Genomic DNA, 14,057 nt, shown 5'->3' with positions numbered 1-14,057 from the left:
GTATAAACAGAAAAAAGGAAACTGGCCGACAGCTCATACGATGTTTAAAAATCAGAAAAATATATTTTGCCCTGTAAAGGCCGCATCAGTCAGTTTGATTTTTCTGTTTATACTCAGCAACTGCCCCAATTCATTTCAGTTTATAAACTCAAATGATGTGGCTCTACTCGTATTTGAATTTGCGTATAATTCCACTTAATAGCATCTGTTCGGTTGTGTCAGTGTTTCTAACCGGTGGTACGCGAGCTTCTCTTGTGGTTCTTGCAAGTTTATTCCGTGTTTTATCAAAAAAAATTACAGTGCTCGTAGAAAATTGGTTACTTCGTCCACAAGGTTGCGTGTCGTTTGCTGTATATTCTTCAGCTGGTACAACAGCAACGTATTGATAAACAGGCACGGTATACCAAAAGAGGTCATCATACCGCCGGCGAAAATCTTTATTATATGTCATTAACAACACTGTAAAGTTCCGTTTGGTCGAAATATCGTAGATATCGCAGTCTTAAGTGGTTGCAGGTGTTAGTGTTTGCAACTTATCGTGATGAATCTACATACGTCGACAACTATATTTAACCGTAAGCTTGTGCATCAGCTTTTCTCAACATGTTAATATACTTGGTGGGAAAACGACAGATTGAGTTCCAGCTATGCTTGACCTGATTACAAGCCCATGTAAACCGGGCACCAAGTTTGTGCATTGTTTCACTGATATATTCGCCTTTTGTACTAAACGTGCTTCCTCCAAATATATTGGCCTGTTTAAACCTGATTGTATCAAAAATGATGATTGCAGTGACGCAAGCCCTCCATATTTGATTGTTCACAGTATTCGATCTTGGCTCTAGGCGTAACTGTCTTTTGTATAATAGATAGTTGCGTTTGCTTAAATTAGGAAATAATGTTCACAAAGATCTGGAGAAATAGCAATTCATCTGGAAGTTAGCTTACGTTTCAGACATTCGGGGGCTCATCGCAACCCTTCCTAAAGCTCTCAATTCAAAGAACCGACTGAACCGTTGCGCAAAAATCACCAATGTCACCTGAAGCTTTCAATTCAAAGAACCGACGGCTCTGTGACGCTGGGGTCACCAACACAACCCAACCTTCTAATTCAAAGAACTGACGGCCCTGTGGCTTAGGTTACACTGCGTTAAGTTCTCTGCCAAACCCTACAAGCAAATACAAAGAAGTCGCGGGGAGCTTTATTTTACCTCCCAAGGTTTTTTTTATTGTAAAATTCTAAGTTCTTCTTCTAAAGGAACTCTTCTTATATTGTTGTTTCCTGAAAAGCAAAAATAAAATCTTTGTAATAAACTCATGTGGGTTTTGGTGCAAGGCTATATATTGAATTTAGATCGTTTATAGTCCAATATTTAAAGGTTTTAACATTACAAGCAACGAAAATGTTTGTATTTTGAAACTATTCGTTAATTTGGAAGATTGAACGGAGCTTGTTGGTTTACGAAAATTACCACATTCTGTATTTTTAATTTGTGTGCCCTATTTATTCGATTTGAAGCCGCACAAAAGGCAAAAAAAATATTAGCCGCCGTGGCCAATAACCATCGAATGAATATGCGGTAATTGCGCTTTGCGAAAATAAACTTTTGCGTTACGTCAAAATGGTAATCCTAACCTCCAGAGAATCGAAGACAATATGGATTTTTGTTACAAGACTCGCTCTGAGATCTCGAGCCAGGAGGGCATTTTAAAGCCGAACAAGATCTTGTGCGTCGACGAATCCCGTAACATGTCGAACTACAACTTGACCAACCCGACCATGATGACCAGACGCCAACTGCATGCAAAAATATGGGCTCAATAATTAGTCAACGCTTTAAAACGAATCAGAGAACCGAAAACATGTTTTAAAATAAACAAAAAAAATAGCCTCATTATGAGCTATGGTTAATTGTTTTGCGACTGTTTAAAGCGTACTACAAAAATTAAACAAGATGTTACCCGTAAGCGAATACTGTGATGCACTCAAATTATTTCCAATACGTTAAGCACACAACTCATCGACTGTGGCGATAATGCTTGAAAACCACAAAATAGGTCGGAACAGCGCGATAGGACTCCTCTTTGAAGAATCTTATGTCGCATGACTTTTATTTGGCCGCAATTTCACGACATGCGCGATCTGTGTCGGATTACGTGTTTAACTATACCGCGGAAAATCAGACAAAAATTGTAGATTAATCGCCAGACGCAAGAGCTTGTTCGGTTTATGAGAACAGGTGGAATTTTTTTTGTTTTTTTTTCACCATGGAGCCTGAGGGCAACGTTAAACTTTCTGCGTTAACTTGCGCCGCAAGGACACTTTAATTACACGATGAATCATCGCATTCAAGTTTTTTGTCATTAAAGTTACATTCTGATGCGTAAGTTACTTACACACTGCCTTCTCCAATCGAGTGATTCTGCCTGCAATGAAAACAAGAAAGGAATTGGTTATGGGAACGCTTTTTTTTGCAATGAAACAAGACATAATTGCAGTGGTGGGATTCAACTGGTATTTGCAAACCGGTTCATGTCATTCAATAACCCACGCGAACCTGTTGTTCCAGTTTTTAACAACTGTATGTACAGATCTATGTTTCACTGTGTATTCCCGCGGTTACTACGGCATGCTGCTATAAGTGAAAAACCTAATGCTAAAATACTTGAATCCCACCACTGGCTATAAGTGCTTTTGTTCAGTTTACCAAAATCTGTATTCCCACTATACAACCAGTCCAGAGCATGCAACACTCACCCAATATTTGTGTGAGTTGACTTTGGTTAATCAGACCAGTTGCGCCTTTCGCACCAGTTGGGCCTATTGGACCTCGTGCCCCCTTTATACCTGCTTGGCCTTTTGGACCAGTACCTCCACGTGAACCTTTTGCTCCCTTTGGTCCTGCGACGCCACGTGATCCTTTGGGACCCGCCGGCCCATTTCCACCAGTTGATCCAGTATTGCCTTTGTTTCCTTGTGATCCTTTGGGTCCAGTATTACCGTGGTTTCCTTGCAATCCCCGATCGCCTTTGGGACCTACCTGCCCCGGTGGACCCTGTGCACCTTTAACGCCACGTCCATCTTTCCCATCGGCCCCTGGGGCTCCAAGAGGACCGACATCGCCTTTTGCGCCATTATAACCAGGTCGACCATTGGAACCATCCCTTCCACTACTTCCTTGGGGTCCTTGTGGCCCAGGTTCGCCTTTAAGTCCAAGACCACCTTTTGGGCCAGATGGGCCAGTTGGACCATCATCACCATTACTTCCAGGTTGACCAGGAGGCCCCGGCTCCCCTTTGGGCCCGGCTGCACCACTTGGCCCCTTTTTACCTGGCAGGCCTCTCAGCCTGGGCACAGTTGGACTGGGTTCGTCCAAACGACGAATACGAAACGTGTCGATGTTTCTTGAGCCAACAGTGCAGGTTAAAAAGTTGTCGTCATCTGTTCCACTGGCCAGACAATGAGCAGTTAACACGCTTACGAGAAGTACATCCCTAAACGCCCTCTTCATTCTGGCTGCCCAACCAAAAAAGGTTATGTTTTTCGTCATTTGTTTTTCGCACAATTACATGCAAATGCAGCTTACAATATTCTTATTAGTTGCTGTTTTCCTTTCTGTCGTTTTTTGTGTAAAAGTAAATTTCAATTCCATTAAAAAATAAAATTTGCTGTAGCAATGATGTTGCCTTGCAGGTAAGCTTCCTGTGGTCTTCCTACTGTAGACTGAAATTATGCCACGTTTAATTTATGAGAACAGAATAGACTTAAAAGTGCCTGCAGCTGTTTTTCATGTCAATGATTCATTCTGAAATGCTTCATTCATTCTAAAAAGAAACAAATAAAGGCGAAATTTGAAGAATAAATTGCAGGCGAAGAAGTTTTGTAAGTGAGTTGACATTTCAACTGCTATCGGGCCATCTGGAAATACCATTTTCTTTTACCACAGAAAAACATCTCTGCACTCAGATCAACCTTTTCCAACGCCACTCGTGCGTGACACAGGTAAAAACTTTAAATTAAAAATTACAACATTGAAAGACAATTGAAACAGTTTTGAATAAGAACTGGTGATTATGCGAAACCTTTTATAAACCGCGTTTAGACACCAACACATTTAGGCATAGTTGCTATAACTTGTGCTTTGTTTATTTCATCTGTGTAATAACATCCACGTCAAACTCTCCATCCTAACAAGTCGCTGCATCGCTCCTTTATTCAATAATGTAGAGCGCGAGCCTTTCTTTTTACTAACGCCGATCTGCACTTGTACATCGCTTCCACCATTTTTGGTTCTTAGTTGGACCTTTTTCGTCTCATATAGGCCTTATATGTTACTATTATAAAATGTGAGTAATATATGATGACGAAAATAAACAATCTTGAATCCGCCAATATCTCTTTTAAAAAAACGCGACAAGAACAGAAAAAAAGAACACCTTTAACCGAATAGATGTTTGATGGAGCACCTACAAAAGGAAAGTCCTCTTAGCCAAGGTAGAGTTCATGCGGGTTCATTAAATCGATGAACGCGAAACGTGTTTTTTTCTACAGTGCAGGTTAACTTATTACCATCATCTGTGCCGATGGTCAGATAATAAACCGGCAAAAAGTCTATTGCGAGAAGAAAAAAAATGACATGTTAATTATTCTGTCTGTTTATAAAACCTATTTTAATTGGGTAAATCGGCATACGTTTGTGCTCAAAAAGACGTTATTTTACAAGCGAAATGAAATTATACTTTTCTAGTGCATTATTGATGCTTAATGAGATTATTGTTTTGAAAAAAAAACTTAATTACGCGAGCGTTTGCGAGGTATAATTAGTTTCATCAGGTGACACCTTTATCGTTGAATTCAGACATGTCGTTTATTTCAAAGTCTGCCCATGTAATTACGGACCTCATTTGGCCTCATATCATTTACACTAATTACAACACTTAACTTTTTATAACTTCAAGATGAAGTATTTGTTATTGCCTACAGGCCATACACTGTCGGATGATGTTTAATTTCATCAGACATTGCAGCTGTTGGATTTGCGGCAATAAGTTACAGTTTACAGAAAAGGTTTAAATTGCTTAAATTTTCGTGTAACTTTGTGTGTCTATTATTATCATAGACAATCGCATATTAAAAAGCAACCTCAAACACTCGTGCAGGTCAGGTCAGTGGCATTAACAAAATAATTAATCTTATCGCATGTTTTTTATTATAGATTATTCTTTTTACACTCATATATATGTTGTTTATGTAAAACCCTCTTTATTCTAAACGCCACGACCGCCTATTCTTAATCCAAGCTGTTATTTCAACGATTTTCAAAAATAATTATTTTTAACCTACATGACATTGCAATAAATTTGATTGCTGGCACACATAGCGCATGCTTCAAAAATAAAGCAACTGCTTTATTTGAAATTCAGCAATAAACTTTTACCTGTGAAACTGTCTGCTGTGAAAGAGTGTCCATAGCGTTTCAAAATAACAGGAGTAATTTACTTCAAGCAAAATTTGTAAACTTCACTAAAGATGGCGTTTCGTATGAAATGCAATTCAAAAACGGTTTTATTTCAACCTAATATTGGTGTTAAATGTGGTAATTGTTCACGTTTTGATAGCAAATCAAGCGTTTATTCAAATACAAATCAACCGAATACAGTCACAATTTATCCTGCACTAAAGAATAATTACACGAGAGAACTGTCAGTCCTTTCGTGAATGATTTTATAAATAGTTATGTGAGGTCTTCTTAAAATGCATTGTTAAATTTTACGTAGAAATTTTGCCAGTTTGGATGGCTTACTGGGAAAATTGGGAAAGGAAACATAGATATACATTTGCCTTTTTCCCTGTACTGTTGCGGTTTAGAAAAACGCGAACACTATAAAAGCGTCGACAACCATGCTTCTGCCCTCTCAGTTGCGATAAGAAGTCGGAGTGTGCGTATGACAAATTTTTGGGAAGAATGTTTTCAAAAAATTGCGGAATTGAGCTTTCAATGCAGTTGGAAAATTTTGTGTTATTCTATTGTGGATAAATTTTTCGCTTCTTTTTGCCAAATGAATTGTTTGGACGCCAAGTTCCGAAGTCATGATCGTGCGTTATTTGTGCTGAGTCACCTTGGTTCCATGTGAGTCAAGGCGCGAGTATTAAATCTGAATTTTTGAGAAGTTCTGAAAATGTGAGTTTTGGCAAACATGTCTGCCAAAAATACACTCCAACTGTTGTTAAGATATGAGAAAGAGAGTTTGTTAACGTAACAATCATTCTGTACGACGATTGTTATTATTGTTTCAATATAGCTTTTGTTTTTATAGCTTTACTAGGGTGTTTTTATTTATTTCGGTGAATTTTAGTCCCCCTTACATTCCAAAGCAATGGAAGTCAATGGCATCAACGGTATCAACGCTCACCATGGTGACGAAACTTTCCTTTTCACATCAGAGTCTGTTGGTGAAGGGCATCCAGGTAGACTTTTCTTGTCACCTATTAGTTTTGCCAAGATTAATTGCAGTGTAGAGTGAAAATGTATGCTAACATTTCCATGTGCAAATTTCAGATAAACTTTGTGACCAAATCAGCGATGCAATCCTCGATGCACATCTGAAAATTGACCCTGATGCTAAAGTTGCCTGCGGTAAGTGAAGTCCAGACTGAATCCTTACATTGCTGGTGATATCACGATCTGTCAAGTGAAAACATTTTCTTGTTTGCAGAAACCTTTGCAAAGACTGGAATGATCCTTGTTGGAGGAGAAATTACATCGAAGGCTGTTATCGACTACCAGTCAGTTATTCGTAACACTGTTAAACATATCGGTTACGACGATTCCAGCAAAGGTATGCAAAATTTTAACATATGATTTACTTGCTTATTGTCACATTTTTTTGGACAAGAATAAGCCTTTGTTTGTCCATTGTAGGATTTGACGGCAAAACTTGCAATGTCCTAATTGCAATTGAGCAACAGTGCATAGAAATTGCTGATGCTGTCCACATTGGCAAGAAGGATGAAGATATTGGAGCAGGAGACCAGGGTTTGATGTTCGGTTATGCGACGGATGAGACTGAGGAATGCATGCCCATGACCATCATGCTTGCCCATCGCCTCAATGCTCGTTTGTCAGAATTGCGAAGAGATGGAACACTTGGCTGGCTAAGGCCAGACTCTAAAACCCAAGTACATTTTAGTAAAATTCTTTTTGAATATGTTGATAGTTTTATGTTGAAAAATTCTAAACACAGCCTGTACTTTGGTTTGCTGGTATCACAGCCAAGGCATTGCAACCAAGCTGGATCGTCACTATTTACTGGCTTGGGTACAGTACCTTGCTGCGATACCAACAAACCTAATGATCTTGATACGATAGCTGTGATCACCAAGTAAGGACATTCAAAGTGGACTGACACAGTTTTGCACAGCTTGTAATTTGTTTTTTACTTTAAATTCTGACTTTGTTTGATTGTTTTAGGTCACCATTGAGCACAAACTTGAAGATGGTGCTGTTATTCCAATCAGGGTTCACACCATTGTTATCTCAACACAACATGACGAGACCGTGAACGTCAAAACTTTGCGCAAAGAGATTTTAGAAAAGGTAACATTTTCTGAAATAAATAAATAGGTATATATATATATATACAGTCCCTTATAAATGTACATACATAAAACATGATGATACTGCCCAGAGTTGTTGGCGATGCAAAGAATTTAGTTTTTTTGAAACAAAACATCTGTGTGTGCGTAAAAATTTGTTTGCTTGTGTTGCAGGTCATCTATGCAGTAGTACCAAACAAATACCTCGATGACAAAACCATCTATCACATTCAACCTTCCGGTCAATTTTTGATTGGGGGACCAATGGTGAGTGGGATTGAAATTGTTCGTGTGCAAAATATTTTCATCTAACAAACTGCATGCTCTGCAACTGTGACAAACATGATTGTTCCTGTTTTTCATTTTTTCTAACTGCTGAGTTTGCATGGCCTTGTGTAACAAACCCTCACCTAACTTTAAATATAGACATTGGCTGGTTTTCGCTGACAGTGCCAGTTTCTTTGCAAATATTTGTCAAGTTAAAGCCAACAAAAGTAGGACCTGAGCTGATATGAGCACAAATCTCTGTGGTTTTTAGATCGTTAATGTTTTTCAGGAACTGTGTAACTTTCTCTAAGTTCCAAATTTTATGCCCAAAGTCAGACAATGGATCTATTGTGAATATCACAGGGTCTGTTTGCATTTCATTGCAGCAGCTTTACTGGGCTCAGCAAGTGCCCTTGAACTTAGTACACTGTTTGCCTCTTTACATTTCGCTGAACTTCTAACCTCGCCCAAATTTTCGTCTTTAACAAATATCACTCACCCCTTCACCTTTAAACTGACAAATGAGGCGACTGGCTTTCTGTTTGCTGCTGAGTGTGCGAAAGTCTTTTAGTCATAAAAGTGATGATTCAGGGCGACGCGGGCTTGACTGGTCGTAAGATTATTGTTGACACTTACGGCGGTTGGGGGGCACACGGAGGCGGCGCCTTTTCCGGAAAAGACCCGTCGAAAGTTGATCGCTCAGCTGCCTACGCTGCTCGCTGGGTGGCGAAGTCTCTCGTCAAAGCTGGCATCTGCAAGCGTGTCTTAGTGCAGGTGATACGATAACCTCCGGGTTGGCATTGGTTCGAAACCACGGGCAGAAAATACTGTATGTACGTTGTTGGGTCAGGTGGCGTATGCGATCGGAATAGCCGAGCCGATGGCCGTGTATGTCCACAGCTACGGCACGAGCAAATACTCCAACAATCAACTTCACGATATCGTTTGTCACAATTTCGATCTTCGTCCCGGAATCATCATAAAGTAAGTGGGAGAGGTGGGCTGGGGGGGTGAGAGAGAGGGGGGTTAGCCTCTGTAGCGATTGGCACATTGGTGACGTTCACCGTCCAAACCGTATTCCCGTATTTTCGCAGGCGGCTTGACTTGAAAACGCCGATTTATCAAAGCACTTGTACCTGTGGTCACTTCGGCAGGGATGGATTCACTTGGGAGAAGAGTATACCGATACAGATACCGCACAAGCTCAAGGATTATTAGAGGCGCTATGGGACAGTAACATTTCTTGTCATGTCGAAAAGAACGGGATCCACTCGCAAAATATTCGAACTGCTGCAGTTATTATTTTGTTGGCTTCGTTGTGTTGTTATTATTTATTCACAAGCGACTTCCCATTTTTACAAAAGAGTCGGTAGTTTTTAGTCTGTGACATAGGTCCGTGGCGTCTCAGCCACTCAGACCTATAAGCTTCTAGACTTTTTAATTCCTTCACATTTGTATCTTCCTAATCCCGGTGAAATCGGTAAGTTAGTGTTATAAAGTCGCGCGGTGTTTTTAATTTAACCACAAATAAATCGAATCTGCAAAAACGTGGCGTTGGTTTCACGGAAGCCAGGTCGAAAAGTAGGTCAGCTCGTCGTGCTACGCTCGCATTCAAACCAGACACTCCACCTTCTTTTCTCTGCAATCGTGGATCTCAGGACAAACATTTCCAACGGTAATCGTGTTTCCGTAGAAGCATCAGACAATCGGTTGGCTTATGTAAGGTGGCACCAGGCACCTAATTAGCGGTCTTTTTGTGCTGTTGTGTTTGTTTTGCATGTGCATGTATTGTTTGCTCACTGTGCTGGTGTGCTGCTTTTTAATTTATTGTGCTGATCTAGGTTACAGTTCAGGGGAGCAGTGCCAAACTGCTGTGTCGGTAATTCCAGCGTGAACGTATTTGTTTGCTTTTTTGGCTGTGGGCTCTGCTGTTCGCACGGCAAACCTGTAGCTTAGTCCGTGCAGGACACTTACGCTACCATTCCATACTCAACAACGCTTGCTGGTTGTCATTAAATTACACATAAGCAACGAATAATTTCAATTTTGTCTCATGTTGATTCAGGACAATAGAGTAACTGATTTTTGTACACAGGGCGATGCTGGGTTGACGGGTAGAAAGATCATCGTTGACACCTACGGAGGCTGGGGTGCCCACGGTGGTGGCGCTTTCTCGGGCAAGGACTTCTCCAAGGTCGATCGGTCGGCTGCATATGCTGCACGCTGGGTCGCCAAATCTCTCGTCAAGGCAGGTCTCTGCAGGCGCGTCTTAGTTCAGGCAAGTGATCTTTGTCGTTGTTTTAGGTTATTGTTTGAGAGCTGGGTAGATTATGTCTAGTTTATTTGTAAATTAGTTTAAAAAATACATCATTTCTGTTACGCATCTGACTACACCCATTGTTGTATAACAAACGTCGGCATGGGAGTCATCCCAATAAGTTTTGCGCACGCGTCTGGCCGACTATGACATGTTGCATCATTCCCACTGACAAAGCAACTCTCGTACCACCTAACACACCTCGCAAACAAGACCCTGACTATCCGGGTCAACGGGTTCTGGCTAGGCGCCACGTCCCTATTTAGCCGCATTGTTGGTCCTGCAGCCACTCGGCGCCCATTGTCGTTGCCGTTAGCAAATTTGCGTTTGATAGTAACGGCAATGCGCTGGCGCAAACGCAGCACAATTTCGATACTTAATTGGTTACCCAGGCGTGACGGCAGTTAAGAATAAACACTTAATTCTGTATGTTATTTCTCTCAAGAGCTGCTGAAAGTTTCGTTGTGGCGTCTGTGCCGCTATGTGAAAATCGCAAACTGTTGGCAGCCCTTAGTGACGCATCACACACGTGTTTCTCCGACGTGGCCCGTAAACATCCACGACGATTGTTACGTGTTTTGCTAGCGGTGGGAAAATTATGAGAGTTTCGCAGTTGACGGCAGCACGATACAATTTGGCGTCCTCTGATGTAAAAACTGGTCCAATGTTACCTCGTGTGGTTTCTGGACAAACAAACTTAACCTCTCTCTCATTTAATTTCGAGTTGATTTCGGCGAAAGGTTATTTGTGGCTTGTTGTTCGGATTACTTTCGTTACAAACACTAAATTCCCAGCAGGGTTGAAAGTAAAAATATATTCTTACCGAAACGATCAAATCTACAGGAAAAAATTAACGGTTGTTTCTTCGCATGCCATGTGAGATTTCCTAAATGTATGAAAAAGTTTACTAGATTTACTCGTGTCTGTTTGGGACAAATCAACCGTTTTGGCAAGAATTCTTCCGAAAACTAAAAATAGGTTTTTGACCACCAGGTATCATAATGGATTATGAATCTGACGTTCTTCTGGTGAAAAACAATAAATATACACCTTTTGTTTAAAAAAGATTGTATTTTCTGACGTATCGCCGTACTACTAGGCTTCTTCAGAGAATAAAACAAACACAGTAGCGAAGCGAACCCACGGGCAAAAAAATTAAGCGACGAAAAAGTACAAAAGGGCGCAACAGCTAAAACACAGCGGGTCATAAATCCACTTATGATTGAACTGTAGGTGACTGTACTTCTTTCAAATCGTGCAAATTTGTTTGATGAACCTTCGAGCCGCTAAGAGCGTCGAATAACTGTTTGTTCCACCGGAACCGTTCGGGCTTGCTTTCAACTCTGCAAGTGCATCGTTTCATGTTTGTTTAATTTCTACCTCCAGGTTTCGTATGCAATCGGCATCTCTGAGCCACTGTCCGTGTACGTCAGTTCGTACGGTACATCGAAACTAAGCGACAAAGATCTCTTGACCGTGATCAACGACAACTTCGATCTTCGACCTGGCATTATTGTCAAGTAAGTTTCTACTGCTGAAAAGCATATGAATAGGGAGTCGCTTTCGAATTAGATTTAAGTGGCCATGTTATGGAGTCAACAATGCTGCAAATCTGGCCACATGGTAGTAACATAACGATCGTCTTCTGATTGGCGGCAGACGCGCAATTGCACGCCTATACACTGGAGCGAGGAAGGAAAAGTAACATCACAAAATGCAGTTACCATCCACGTTTCACTTATCATCAATCTGTCGCGTTGTTTTTGCATTGGCGTGAACAGCACTTGTGAAAACGTAACTTTTGTTTAATTTGGTCGGTTAAATCAGGGCGTGCTGTTACTTTGTTTGCTTGGTTTCCGCACAAACGGTCGGTTGCTGGTTTAGTAAATTCATGCGACTTTTCAAAATAGGACCGCGTGCTTTGCTGTCATACCACAACTATGACTCGGCATGACTTCACCATGCAATAATTCGACGGACAGAATGTTCCGGATATGCTTTAGTCCGTTACTCGCACGCCCATCTAGTGAGACGCAAGCCAAAACATGTTTTGAGCACAGCGGGCTAATGGTGGGAACTAGGGTTGTTTGTTTTGGTTTTTGTTGAAATACAACACGCTATCGGCGTTGCCTACATTGGGATAGTGATCGGCAGAGAAACGCTTGGCCTGTACCATTTTACGGTTAATCTATGTGCTTGATTTACTGTGCAATACACAGTTTTGCGGTAGGACGTTATGTCTAATACATGCAAGGTTTTTTGCCATGAAATTTACCGGCCCACCTTTTGTTTCAATCTTGTCAAAAAAAACGCTCACATTTTATCAATCAAAGAAGCGCCCCGGGTGATTTACCGGTATTATCGCTCGGAGAAACAATGCAACCGGTCTTGCAATCTCTCTCTCTTTCTCTTGTCCAAAAAAATGTTGACATTTTTTCTTGTGCAGGGACCTGGAGCTTCGCAAACCGGTTTACCACAAGACTGCCTGCTACGGTCACTTCGGCCGTGACTCCTTTACATGGGAACAAGCAAAGGAACTCCACGTGCGTCCAAAGATTCAGGCCCTGCTCGATAAAAATGATGCTTCGCCGAATACGAAGCGGGTGAAATACGGGAGCCACTGAGTCGCCAACCTCACAATGCTTGTACACTTTGTACACAACATGCAAGTTTTTTAGTGTCTGTTGTTGGCCATTAAAGTGAACCCCCCCCCCCTCCATACCGTTGCCAGTCTAATTGCCCGCTTTTTTTAGCTCCAATGGGGAATTGGGATTTTTAACATGAAACATATTCAATACATTTGTCGAGTGTACAAAAGTGCAACTGTAGTCTTTAGAGTGCTCCAGCGTCCCTTTTATCAATTATATTGCGTGTTTTGTTTACGTTTTTACGGAAGTTCGGGGACAGTCGTGTACCCAAACCAAAACTTCATTTCAAATCTACGGGGTTTTCCCTTTTCATTGCAAAGCTGTCTTATCATTACTAGCGTTATTGTGCACCCGGGCAATCAATTCATATCTGTATTTGCGAAATGTCAAAACCAGACATATTGCTCAGAGAATTTCCGCGCTTTCTGTTCCTCCGTAGCTTTATTGACTTGTTTCAACCAGCGTCGCTTTATTTTAAATGCTAAAGTTGAAAATACAATTTTAACCGCAACGCAATTCTGTGTGTTGAAAAACTAAATTGGGTGAAATTTCTGCTTGGGTGGTGTTTGGGGCCATACGATCGGAAGATGTCCAACAAAAAGCTGGGTTTTCAGTCCTGTTTCGGATTGATCTTATTGTTGGAAATTATGCAGGGAAAGAGGGGATGCATCAGGGCCCATACTAGTAGGGTTTATTATTAGAGATACGGCGAGTGACAATAAATTCATTCTTGCATCAAAGACTGAAGAGTTTTTTTTCCAAAACGCTAGACATCTCCTGTGCAATTTAATGTGATATATTTGAAAGGTAATCTCTGCTGACAAGGGCATCTTAATTGCTTTTGAATAAATCCTTTCACGCTCTTTATTACATGTTTCAAAGCATTAGAAAGACTTTTTACCGGGCTTTGACTTAAGTTAGTTGGCACTAAGGTTAAGTTTGCAGAGGATTTACGAACTTTTAGCAAGTCATGCTGACGCGCCCATTTAATTTGCAATGTTAATGTTTGTTTTCATGACTCGACACCACACTCAATAGCTTTTTTTTGCAAAGTCATGACTATTTGTTCCTTAATTTACGACCGCGGAAATTAAGGCTGTTTACCGCAAAGATTGGCGATATATCGTGGAATGAACCACATGTGCATTGTGGAATGAACCCTGAATGTTAAGAAAAATGTTCGTAAATGCTCGGAAGGGTAATTATGGAAAAATTCTCACATTAATTT

The 14,057-nt window shown here is 40.8% G+C and overlaps 2 protein-coding genes across 3 annotated transcripts; one reads left to right on the top strand and one right to left on the bottom strand.

The window, feature by feature from the left end:
* Positions 1 to 1,226: 1,226 nt before the first annotated feature.
* LOC145894662 (uncharacterized) lies at positions 1,227 to 3,512 on the bottom strand. The gene is made up of 4 exons (XM_082983293.1): positions 2,759 to 3,512; positions 2,398 to 2,427; positions 1,637 to 1,798; positions 1,227 to 1,282 (listed from the first exon to the last, which is right to left on the bottom strand). Exons 1-4 carry the CDS (start codon positions 3,510 to 3,512, stop codon positions 1,227 to 1,229), a joined length of 1,002 nt encoding a protein of 333 aa, XP_082839419.1.
* A 2,795-nt stretch (positions 3,513 to 6,307) lies between these two features.
* On the top strand, positions 6,308 to 13,345 carry LOC145896104 (S-adenosylmethionine synthase-like). Of its 2 annotated transcripts, none has more exons than XM_082984945.1 (9): positions 6,308 to 6,469; positions 6,561 to 6,638; positions 6,718 to 6,840; positions 6,924 to 7,180; positions 7,473 to 7,598; positions 7,772 to 7,864; positions 9,960 to 10,142; positions 11,568 to 11,701; positions 12,628 to 13,345. In XM_082984945.1, exons 1-9 carry the CDS (start codon positions 6,379 to 6,381, stop codon positions 12,803 to 12,805), a joined length of 1,263 nt encoding a protein of 420 aa, XP_082841071.1. In that variant the 5' UTR covers positions 6,308 to 6,378; the 3' UTR covers positions 12,806 to 13,345. The 2 variants fall into 2 exon arrangements, with proteins under 2 accessions (XP_082841071.1, XP_082841072.1); XM_082984946.1 differs by lacking the exons at positions 9,960 to 10,142; positions 11,568 to 11,701; positions 12,628 to 13,345 and adding exons at positions 8,456 to 8,638; positions 8,715 to 8,848; positions 8,959 to 9,950.
* Positions 13,346 to 14,057: the final 712 nt, after the last annotated feature.

The sequence above is a fragment of the Ascidia mentula genome, chromosome 3 (assembly GCF_947561715.1).
Source record: "Ascidia mentula chromosome 3, kaAscMent1.1, whole genome shotgun sequence".
NCBI lineage: Eukaryota > Metazoa > Chordata > Ascidiacea > Phlebobranchia > Ascidiidae > Ascidia > Ascidia mentula.
This window is presented reverse-complemented; position numbering and strand designations above follow the sequence as displayed.

Excerpts from the sequence above, each read along its gene's own strand:
- LOC145896104 (XM_082984945.1), top strand. The coding sequence starts at position 6,379 with ATGGAAGTCAATGGCATCAACGGTATCAACGCTCACCATGGTGACGAA. Across the intron at positions 6,841-6,923 it reads TTACGACGATTCCAGCAAAG|GATTTGACGGCAAAACTTGC; the intron begins GTATGCAAAATT and ends TGTCCATTGTAG. Across the intron at positions 11,702-12,627 it reads CGACCTGGCATTATTGTCAA|GGACCTGGAGCTTCGCAAAC; the intron begins GTAAGTTTCTAC and ends TTTCTTGTGCAG.
- LOC145894662 (XM_082983293.1), bottom strand. The coding sequence starts at position 3,512 with ATGAAGAGGGCGTTTAGGGATGTACTTCTCGTAAGCGTGTTAACTGCT. Across the intron at positions 1,799-2,397 it reads TCGATTGGAGAAGGCAGTGT|TTGGCGTCTGGTCATCATGG; the intron begins GTAAGTAACTTA and ends TTTTGCATGCAG. Across the intron at positions 1,283-1,636 it reads TTGTCTTCGATTCTCTGGAG|GAAACAACAATATAAGAAGA; the intron begins GTTAGGATTACC and ends TTTGCTTTTCAG.